A 12,205-nucleotide genomic window follows, 5' to 3' on the forward strand; every position below is an offset into this window, starting at 1 on the left:
CTCTAGTTGGCTTTACATGTGACGAGTTGTGTGCTCCTGCGCCTAGACGTCGTCGGCGTCATATTTGTATTTCCGCTGTAGGTCAGATGGGGTCACCAGTCTCGACGGAGTTTTAGGTCACGGAAGGCGGAGACTGTCCCCTGAAAACTTGGCAGCCAGTGGGCTGAGAACTTTGCATTTGACAGTCGCTTGTAGGCGGCTTGCATTTCAGGCAGGTAGTATGCACTTGTCCGAGGATGGGCTTGTAACGATTTAGTCTATACTGCTTACGTAAGCGCCCAGCAGTTGATGTCGTCTGCCCCGCACGGACGGGTAGGCTTACCCAGGGAGAGGCATCTGTGAGCGTGAAGACAAAGCAACAACACATGAGTTGCCTGGAACATTGGGCCTGTTTATCAAGAAAAGGGAAAAGGATTAAGGTGTTTATGCATACTTATGAAGTCATTTCGCTTGGCCTGTGGACATGACTACCCATCGGCGACCTGGTGTTTTGTATTCGAACGGACAACGGGGCGGCCTGGTAACAGGTGAGATAGATTTGCATGTCATTAGCCATAGCTCGTATCTTCTACACTTAAACTTACTTCCCTGCATGTGTTGTTTGAATGTTTATCAGCATAACCTACGGTTCAATTATCACAAGATGGTGGGCCTCGCCCAGTAAACGTTTCCTCATGCAACATTAATTGTTCTTCAGAAATATTAAAAATGCCTCACAACATGCGTTGTACACGATATTATTATTAAGTGTTAGATTTCAAACACAATCACACAGTTAAGGAACAATTATTACTTAGAATAAACAGAAAAAGTGGATTGTATTGTTTGGGAATTTAAATATATGCACAAGAAAGTACAGTTAGAATGTTGTCTGGTAAAGCGCATGATTGTCTAGTAATACACTGACAACGTTTGAATTATAAATAGCTCTTATCTTAAGTGACTTTCAGGAAAGACCTGAGATCATTTCCAGTAAATATCTCATATTTTGTGTAGAAGTGACTTTCAGAAAAGTCGGAATTCATTTCCAGTAAATATGACAATGGACATGTGCAGGGCGGTTCATGGCACCTTTCAGTTATTACATAACTCATGAGTTGAGGTCCCAGTTTAGAATAATGAAAGATTTGTGTTGTTTTCTCTGAGTGAAAACTATCAGACTAAACCTTAGTTCCATGCCTTTGTTAGTATATTGAATCAAAAAGCAAAGAGAAAGAAAGAAACTGAGAGCTGCTATTAGCATTTTGTGGTACAATATTATATGATCGTGTACTTATTGATCACAAGCATGGATCTTCATTATATGATAATTCTTGATTAATATGTGTCTGCTTTATATTTGCAATTATAATTAATTGGTATAATCTTCAACATGTACCCTTGAATTTACTGCCAGGTCATCCTTATTCTTAAGAAGAACTACAAGACAAAAATAAAACAATAATGATAGCATTGCCAATGATAACAACCAGATGTAAATACTTGTTTTTTTCTAAAGCAGCAATTTAATTCAGGTCTGTTTAAATACAACAGTTTTTTTTTCAAAAACCTGACCCGAGATCAAAAGTTTGATTACAAAGATTTACTAGAAGTAAGAAAATTGCTTCAGTGAAAGCACAGATGAGACCTGAAAGTACTGCAGTGAATTTGAATTTTTAAAAAAAAGTGTATAAGGGATGGAAAAGGACCTAGCAACAAAAATAGAATGTGTGGCACAGAATTTTGAAACTGGTTTAGCCTGCATGGATATGCTTTATTCCTAGCTAGTCAAGCTTTTAGTTTTTAAATTTGAGAGTAGGTCAAAAAGCTTTATAGTGTCCCCAGAAAATAATTAAGTTGAAAAGAAATATTATAAGAAGAAACAGAAACTTAGCTGCATTGTTTGGAAACTTTAGTATAATTTGTTGCTATAGACAACATTGGAAGGTAATCAGCTGCTAACATTTGAAATTTACACACACACATTTATTTATATATATGTGCACAGGCATATTGCTTACATTTTTGTTATTAATATAGTCTCTCTTCAAAACATTTATGGACAAACCAGTTTTGCTCTTTTAAACATAAGAACCAAAGAAACCTATTTGGAGACAGTTGACAGTATGCATCTTTGGATTTATGGCGTCTCTACTATCAAAGGAAAAAAATGGATGTTTTTGAGCATAAGAGATAGTAACATTATGAATCTTGTTCACCTGGCTTTTCCAAATATCTGCTGCAGATCAGTTGATTACTCTTACTGAATGGAGTTTTTTTGTGCAAGCTAACAGTGTCTTCTTATTGATTTCCTAGTAGGGCCTGGGACACTTCAGTGCACAAATGCAGTACATCAATATACACTTAGCAGGTGTTCGTGTGTACGTAAACATGCATGCTGCTATACAAACTTAGTTATATATCCTTGCTCACATACAAACACACATGTAATAACTAGACCTTTGCTTAATGACTGCCACAAGGTTATTCCATGTGTGTTCGAAGGATGTTGATTTTCAGAACTAAACATACTCGTCTGAAATGGGATTTCTTTTAAATTCTCCTCTGAAAAATGTTTAATCCTCCTCTGCAATGTGTTTAGTTCAAGAACCACAAATGCTAAAAGTGTGATCTTAAAGATATGTCATTTCTGCCCTACAAATACACTTTGTCACAAGAGTCACTGGCCCAGCAATTTAGAATCATTTATATTAATATTTGTGTTAACATTTTTATCTGTCTCACTACCTCTACACATTCCTGTAGCCTGCTATTTCTCCATTCTATAACTCGCTAATAGTACTAACAAGATTTTTTTGCCTCATTTTCCAAGGGAACAAACACAGCAAAGGTGTGTATGCATACATGAAGGCAAATCTTGTGCTTGTTTGTCTGTTTGTGGCTTCATGAATGTGTTAGCTGTAAGTAAATGCATTATTTTATGGATCCTCTGGTGGGCTTATGGCAATATGAACATGCATATTTTTCCCCACAGTAATCAAAGGACTTTAAAGCTTATAAAAGGGCTTTGAATGTATATATGTAGCTTGCCTGTAAGCTACTTTTCTGCTACCACCAAGTTGGATGACTTACCAGTAACTCTACTATCATATGCTAGTTTAATACTATGCAGTCACAATAGTGTAGTGGCTAATATTTTTTCTGTGCTGGAGTTATGGTCTTGATTCTCATCAAAGTTATGTTTTAAGACTTGTCTAAATTTTATTACTTTCTAAATTTTGCATATTTTTGTGTGTTTTACAAATTTGTTTATGATTTGGATTAAGGATGCCCAACTCTGTTGGATCAGCTATAAAGGTTAATAGTGATCACTTTGTGATAAACAATGCATGTAGCCTTATCGCATATCTATATGTAGCCTTGTCTCATATTTGTTGCTTTTGCTATTCAGATGTATGCATGAGTATGAGCATCTCATACAAGCAAGATAATGCTTACGTCCATGCTGGTGTATGTAAAATATTGTATATGTCAGAGACTGGCAAATGAAGGATCTGCATGCACATATGTAGTTTGCATGCATGTTTCAGCCAGCTGTTTCTATGTGCATCTGGTTATGGATATATTTATATCTCTGCATTTACAGAAACTTGGTGTAATTGACTTTGTAGCAGCAAGTTGCTCATTCAAAGCCTTCTTGGATTCCCACCCAGCTACCAGCAGTGGATGGTTGATTTACTAGGGAAGCTATAAAGGGGGTAGAATGAGTGGGTTTGCCTACCGTGGGTGGTATTTTAGACAGAGTGAGCCACTTGCACAAGGGCTGCTATGACGACTAGGCCATGAGGTATGCGTCTTTTATTTTTATCTATTTTTTTCTTTTTTTGTGGTTGTCCATCAATATATCAGCAGCTAAGGCTAAGGTAAATTTAACTACCTTTACATAGTGTGATTGCACATGCATACAGTATAACAATGAGTAACTTTATTAATCTTAGTGGGCAGTTATACTCATGAAGTGTGCTTTAATACAAAATAATCAAAATTATAAACAAAACAAGTACTATTTACAATATAAAGATGAAGACAAGATAAGAATAAAGTTGTGCATCATAGAAAACTTTTTTAAAAAAGCATGCATTCTTACGTCTAGACCACACCTATATTATCATACATCCAGTCACACATATTTGACAATTCAACACACCCACACACACACACAAATGGCAACTCATATATTCAGTATTTCTGGTTATGTTAGTGAGTCAGTGTTGCAAAATTGTACTCCTAACAAAAAGACTTGTTGAGGGATGGTGAGGCAGTCCCAAAACTGCTCTGGGAAGTTTTTTCTTCTTTAGGTCACTGTTCGACCCAACAATTTTTTTAATTTTTATAACAGGTACAAAATGTATGCTGTAGCCAGGGACATAAAATATGCACAGATGTTACAAGCTGGTTGCCAGCTGCAATCAGGCAAGAGGTATTGACAGTAATGCAAGCCTACTCTTTGTGGGTAACAAAAGGTTTGGAGGATAGGGGTTTTATATGTCTATTGAGTCTTGCATAGACCCTGGCATAAAGAGTTCGAGTACTCAGTCATGAAACATGCCTTGATCTGAGATGTACCTTGTCTTAAAATTTTATTTGAAAGTAAGAGACATTAAATTTTGGGGGGATTGTGGGTTCGGGTTCTCTTCTTTGGTAAGAAAAGAAATTAAAATTTGCGTGCTAAATGTCTCTTGTGCACTCATGCTAAGCCTGGGAACAATTGTCTGTAAATGCTGTTACATTTGCTTGCAGTTGTGTATACAGTTGCAGTACCTAGAGGATTGTATGCAATAGAACATAGTCTAACCAGGTGGAACTTTAGAAAAATCAAGCTTTATGGACCACTTGTGATCTCTTCCATTATGTGAAGTTGCTTAAGAACTTGCACCTTCCAGAAAAGAGAAATGATGTGTTAACACATGTAATTAAGGATATATGGGTATTTTGTATTTTAAATAAATATCTGTTCTTCATTCAGTTTTGTCTGTAAATTTGTGAGATCTGTTTTTAATGTTACACTAATGGTTATAGGATTGCTCATGAATAAAATGTGTTTGCAGAAAAATATTTGGGGTTTACACAAGTGCATAATATTAAAACTGATTGCTATTGCATGATCAGTGACCAAAGGTTCCGTGATGGCTTTAATCAATAGACAGAGCTTGTATGTTAATGAGTCTTTGGTACTAGAATATATTGCTGACTTTACCAGAGGAGCATGGTAAGCATGAAGGCAAAGGGCAAGGATGAGGCAGAACATTTTTGAGTTGTTGTTATTGTTCTCTTGAAGTGCAGCGTTTTTTAGAATTCATTTTATTCAGTTTGCAATGATAGATGGAGAATACAGGTAATATACAGATAATACACACCAGGTTGTATTATCCTTTTAGGGTAGCTTAAAAAAGTTATGGAGAAGATAGAATAGAAATATTTGATTTTCTGTCCATCTTCTTCCCTCTCTCTTATATTTTATAATATATTTAGATTGTTCTGAATGCTTTATTATGCACAATCATTATTAATGCAGATTTGACTGCATGAGTGGGTTGGAGCTTACAGGCTTATCTTTAATTAACATGTGGTTCATGATTTTAAACCAGCTAAGTTCTACAGTAGGGAATAAGATTTGACCTTCCCCACTAAACACACACACATTGACACTCCTATTTCACATGCGTGTTTTCAATGTAAAGGCATTAATATTATTTTTTGATAGTGTTTCTGTCCTTTCTGTTACATCATTTCCAGTCAAACTCTCTTCATGTTGGTAGAGAGACCAGGAAACAAAGGTTGGTGAAAGGAGAAGCATTAACCTTTCATGGTGTGTTTAGGGTTCAGGGAAAGAGCAGTCCCTGTTTACTTATGAGTACTCATGGGCTTCAGGCTCAGCTGAGGTTACAGGTCAGCCACCCACGCCACCCACCCCCACAAACATATCTCTGCCAGGCAGTCTTTTTTCTAGAAAATTGTGTCAGGGGCATGCTATGGTAGTTTGGACATTGACTCACACTTCTGTGTGCATGCACAAATTGTGTGTGGGAATGCAACCTTGATGAAATCCAAGAGCAGGGAGCAGTTTGCTTGGATGCACAACAGTGTGCTGAAATCCTTTTCAAAAAGGTGCAGGGGAAGGAATTAAACCAGGGGCAAGTATAAAGAGTTTCATGTAGCAGGGGCGGTTAACCCAGTTTCATTTACTTTGTTCAACTTCAAGGGTGTGTTTTTTTTATTGGGTTGAGCATTTAGAGGCTGCAAACGGCACTGAAGCAGTCTGTGTCAGGTTGTTACACAGTGTGATTACAGGTTAGTCTGTGTGTCTGGTTGCATGTCTGGTGTATCAGAGCCTTTTTTTTTTAAGTCTGTTGCCTCACTTGTGGGCATTCTTTGTTGTCACAGAGCTCAGCTCCAGCCACAGCCAAGGCCCTGGTCTAGGTACAGAGCAGGTGGAGAAGGTCCCCACAAGAGTGAAGATCTAACCATAGACACTTATCAGTACTCACCAAACAAGGGGCTTGCACATGTAAGTAAATTACAAGCTGTCGGAGAACATCTCTCCCTAGTTTACTCTCTCCCATATCTTTTTCTCATTGTCGCTCCCATCTCTCTCTCTTACACTCATTGTGGATCTTTTTCTAAGTCTCAGCTTTCTCTTTAACTCCCCATCTAGCTACATTATTTTCATTTAGTAATTGTCTTCATGTGCACAAGCAAGTGTTTGTTTATCTATCATTATATTCTTATGTAGCCATCTATGTATTTCATAAGAGAATGGCAAGAGAGAGAAAGTGTGTGTGTAGGAAGGGGGGGGGAATAGGGTCGCCTTCACATTGTTAGAGATGTGTCGACAAATAAATTCCTTTTACTAAGGCAAGCCCACTATGTTAACTTGACCTAGCCGTAACATCCAGTTCTGCAGAGGAAGTGAACAATTTGCTGATTTGCAGGCCACAGGTCACCATAAGGGCGTTACTTCTCCCTACATAATGTTTAACTTTGTGCTGTCATATGCACAATGTATATTATACAAAATGTCATTTCAACAGCTCTTTTTAAATTTTTTTAAAAAGAATCGTGTTTATTGTTTAACAAATCTGCTGATTGTCTAGTTTGAGACAAAAAAAATGATTATTAAACTTTTATTAACAAACCCTGTTATCAAATTATTAGTATGTTTCATTTTTTTGATATGTTCCTTACATTGAGTCATGTCATCAGAAAAATGCTGATAATTTATACTTAAATGTTGATTTTTCTCTTGGATTTGTAATAGCCTCTCATTTACATATTTGGTCACGACATTACAAACATGGTTGGTTTTATTTTTCTTATTGCTGACACCTACTGATGTTGTAGCTTGCAGTGTCTGATTGTTAAGCATTGTAAATGTTGTATTACTTCTATCCTTGGTGTGCTATTAATGTTGTCTTGCTCAGTACAATTATTGCTGCTTTGTGAGATACATATACTTACATTGCATATATTTTTTCTGAGATTAATTTTTATTTATATGCCTTGATGTCCTTTTACTTACATGCTTTTATTGTGCTACTCCTTTGTGTTACAGATGCTTGCAGCAGGTGATGGCAATGGAGGAGGAGGAGGAAGTGAAACAGGACTTCTTCTCCAGCAGGCATTAAAGAGTCTTGATGAGCTGCGGCTGGATGATGCTGAAAAACAGTTCCTGCGGACATTTCGACATGTGCAGGAAAAGTCTCCTGATGCCTCATGCCTGGTGCATATTTACACAGGGTTGGCCGAGGTGTGCACACGGCGGAGTCGCAGCTACCGCCAAAACCCTCTGGAGTGGTTGTGGCTGTGCGTGCATGCTGGAGCCTTGCTTGGAGAAGCTGCCAAGCTCTGTCAGGGGGCCATGGATACTGAGCTGGACAACCAGACTAGAGACTGGCTGTCAGCCCAGCAAGAGTTTGCTGCAGGTCGAGCTCAGAATCTCACGGACGTTGTTGCACGCACTCTGCTGAACTGGTTGAAGGAGGACTGGCGAGCAATCAACCCATTCCATTCTTTTAACGTGGTCCACTCCCGGACACCAATGACACCTTCTCATTATCCATTAACTGCAAGTCAGGGTTCTGGATTGATGAAACCCTACCATGCTGGCTACCTTTCTCATGGCTTCAGTCTGGAAAGCCTGCATGAACCTCCAGTGCAGGTCATGAGAAGTCACTTTGGTAGTGCAAGCTGGTTCCACAGAATCCAGTTGTACTGCCATCGCCGAATGCATTCCTCTGATGTCAAGGACATTCTGAAAGAGGTTCTTGCTTTTGATGAGAATGCTAGCTCATCATCTGTAAAATCCACATCCAAACAAAACATGGACATGGACACAGCTTCAGGTGACAGCGAGTCCATCTCTACTGAAGCTGTTGACTACAGTGATGTTGTGGAACTGTCCAAGACAGACACACCTGTCAAAGAATACTCATTCTCTTTTGAACTGGCTTCCAGCAATGTAGATCAGGCTGGGTGGGATTTCTTTCTGGAAAAGAGAAAGGACTATGTTGTTGAAGGCATCATCCAGTTGGTGATTGAGGAGGATGAAGAAACAGATGGTCTGCAGCCAGTAGCTGAAGATGAAGGTGTTGTTAATGACATCGAAGAGGAGCAGGAGAAGGAAATTTTCTCCCCTCTTCAAGAGAACATGATCAGGCTCATGCTAGCAAAGATCTACCACAGACTTGTTGATCATCTCCTAAAGGCAGAAGCATACACCCAGGCAGAGATTCTGTGTGAAAACATCTTGGAGATCATTGATGAATTCAGGACAGTTCATCAGAAATGATGCGCTTCAGTGCCCAGGTGATGCAGAACACTGGACTTCTGTGCCTGAAGCAAGGATTAATCAACAAAGGACGTACTAACTTGAACAAAGCCTTGCAGCTCTTTCGTGACTTGCAGGATCATGACGCCCACAGGGATGTGGCTCTGGTTCTTATCAACCTTGGTAATGCCTATGTTACAGAAGATCTCAGTGAGGATACCTGTACTCGGAAGTCATTGCCGCCATCTGCGAGTTTTTTGAGAAGGAGGCTGCAGACGAGCAAGACTCAGGGGCAAAAGCAGATCACAGCTCATCAAGCAAAGACAGCTCCTCATCCAAAGACAGAGCCAGTATGGGCAATGTGGATGCAGCCATCAGCTGCTACACAGAAGCTTTAGGAGTTCTAGAAAACAATGAGGAGACACAGAAGGATATTGTAGCTCGGGCTCTTAGAAAGCTGGGAGACTGCCACTTTGTACAGAAAAGTTATTCTGAAGCACTCGTCTTCTATGAGAAAGCTTTGGGCCTTTTTCGACTGGCAGGCGTCTATGGCAAAGAGGCTACGCTAGAGAATGCCCATGTACTGACCATGTTGGGGGTGTCCACCTTCATGTTGCATGTGTACCCAAGAGCTGCACATATTTTTGAACTGGCCTTGCACATGGTGAAGCATGCATTTGGCCTCACACTGCACACTTTTCTTCATGGACTGCTCTTCTCACTTATGGGCATAACATTTTACAAGATGAAGTCTTACCACAAATGTGTTTCTTTCTGCAGCCAGGCCTTTGAGACTTTCTGGAACTTGCATGGTGAGAAGATTCCAGACCTTGGGCAGCAGAAATTCTGGCTGGTGTGCCAGAATCTGTACATTCTGGGCAACACATACAATATCCTTAACCTGCAGCACAAAGCCATCAAGTTCCTCAACATTGGCCGCCTCTTAATGCAAGAGAGCACTGTTGGAGAGCGGCGGCAGCACATGCGTATCCTGCAGATTCTGGGCGATTGCTATTTTGCACAGTATGACTACAAGACGGCACTGACCTACTACAACGAGGCATTGGACATTGGTGACAAACTGAGCTCTTCACAGTCAGAGTCCGAAATGTCACGCAGTGGTAGTGGTGAGTCTGGAGCAATGGTTTCTTCGACTGAAGACCTTGATATGGCACTACATAACCAGCTTTTGAGTCGCTCTGCAGATGCTCACATCAGCATGAAGCAATATCAGAGTGCTGTTCACTATCTTGAGCAGGCACGTGATATTCAGGATGTTTTGGAAGAGGATATCAAAGGTATGAATAAGAAAAAAAACTGAGAAAAGGCATATTGATACCTTCAGCCTTTATCTGTTTTGTTTGTGCGGTGGGGGTGGTTTGTCATTATTACTGCTTTAACTCTTTCCAGATGTTAGGTTGTGCATCATAATCTTTAATAGTTGTCATCAAAATGGTAACTCATGTTGATTGAGTTAAGAAAGGGAGGTGATTTGGGGAGGACAGTGGGGCATTTGTATAAAGAGAGATTGATTTTTTTATTGCATCAAGAGCCTAGCTTCAGTAGGTGTATGACCATTTATCACAATAACTATACATTGTCTTAAAGCTGCTGTACATATAGTCCAGTAATAAACACAATGAAGATCAGTTATGCTCAACTTCCATACAAGTACCAAGAAACTCTACACAAAAATATACATACACCTCAGAACACAGCATTACCTGTTCACACACACAAAAGTCCCTACTCATAGTCGTACACCATTACCATAAATTACAACACCATATATGAAAAATAATTGCATCTTAAAAGAGAAAACAACCACTCAGCCATTGGCCAGCAAAACATAGGTGGTTTGTACCAATCCTACCTCACCTTAAAATGCTCTTTCCCCCAATCACACACCTTCACCACAGCACACCCATCATTCATATACCATCTAAACCTATCAATCAAAAGAACCACAATCTAACATGATAGAGACTGAATCTTAAGTATTATAAGAGCCTTAAGAGAGATAGAGAGGAAATGGTGGTACAAGCAATCTTTTCAAATTTTACTTTAACCTTTTTTTAATGATGAGGCAACATTTTAGCTAGAGCAGTTCTTCCAATACAGTGCATAGAAGTAAAATTCATCCACATTTTATTATCATCCTAAGTTTTTCACTCTTGAAAACAAGTATAGCAACAGGTTTCCCAAAGTTTTAAATATGTGGGGATTCATTAAAGATGTTGACAGCTATTTATTACATCAAATTTTAAAACCCAAATACTTGACCATTACAGGTTATACGGGACAGTCCCGCTATCGATTTTTCTAAAGTGCTTGTTCTTTAAAAATTGACGCTGACTTCTTTGACTGTGACGATGACTGCAAACGTGAGCATTTATATCACCTTTGTTTTATATATAAAATATCTTATCCAGACCATATGGATTATTATTTTCTCCGAAGTATAAAATTGTCAGCATGATGTGTCACCTCATTAAATGTGTGGGCTCTCCTAATCTGGAGACATAAAGGCTGACGAAACCCAGGCAAGGACTTTGTGGGCCATTGAAATAGTGATTTTGTTTATCAGACAAGTGATTAGCTTGATAATAATGTGGGGACCATTGAAATATGAATTGCATTTATCAGATAAGTGATTATCTTCATAACAATGTCTGCTCCTATACAAACCTTCCGTCTCTTTTTTGAAAACTATTTACTTTTTTCATTGGCATGAAGATCAGCAAGGCATTATTTGGGGTGGTGGGGAAGGAGTGTTTAGGTGTTTTTGTTTTTTTTTTCTACACACAGGGACACCCTTCTTTCTACATTCTCGTGGTTTCTTCTTTTGATGGTTGACTTGCAGGAGACCAGTTCGGGCACATTTTTGTTTTTGATTAAACATCTTACTCATCTTTCCTCACCCCTATCTTCCCACATGGCTTTTCAAAAATAATATTTACTTACTTCATTATTTGTTTTCATTGAACTTGAGCACTCAAATAGTTTTTTTTCTAGCTAAATTTTAAATTGTGCACATAATAAGTCCCGAAACTATTGATCATGATAATTGTGAGTTAATTTTGGACATTTTCTGGTGATGTTGTGTTGTTTAAAGCTTAGCTGTCTTTACAGGGGATCTAGTCAGTACACTTCACCAGCTGGGCCAGATGCATACCATGGCAGGTCATGTGGACAAAGCAATTGAGTCGTACCGGGAGAGCTTGGATGTGTTTCGTGAGTTGCATAATGGTCAGCTTGGCCCAGAAATGTGTGTTACTCTGGGTAGCCTGGCTACCATGTGCTATGTAAAGGCATGCATCTGTGAGGAGATTGATCAGGAGTTGGAGATGATCCTTGCAACTGAACAGTACTTTCAGGTCAGAATCTCAATCCCCTCATTCTTGTCCTGTTAACCTAATCGTGACATCGTAAGAGATA

At 39.1% G+C, this 12,205-nt stretch overlaps 1 protein-coding gene across 1 annotated transcript in view; it reads left to right on the top strand.

The window, feature by feature from the left end:
• Positions 1–12,205, top strand: part of LOC112553751 — a 17,225-nt gene continuing 5,020 nt past the window's right edge. Inside the window, 7 exon segments of the mRNA XM_025221169.1 lie at positions 1–527; positions 2,813–2,830; positions 6,385–6,508; positions 7,553–8,762; positions 8,765–8,983; positions 8,986–10,065; positions 11,900–12,144. Coding sequence (XP_025076954.1) covers positions 436–527; positions 2,813–2,830; positions 6,385–6,508; positions 7,553–8,762; positions 8,765–8,983; positions 8,986–10,065; positions 11,900–12,144 — 2,988 coding nt within the window. The 5' untranslated portion in view covers positions 1–435.

This window comes from Pomacea canaliculata, linkage group LG13 (assembly GCF_003073045.1).
Source record: "Pomacea canaliculata isolate SZHN2017 linkage group LG13, ASM307304v1, whole genome shotgun sequence".
Classification (NCBI taxonomy): domain Eukaryota; kingdom Metazoa; phylum Mollusca; class Gastropoda; order Architaenioglossa; family Ampullariidae; genus Pomacea; species Pomacea canaliculata.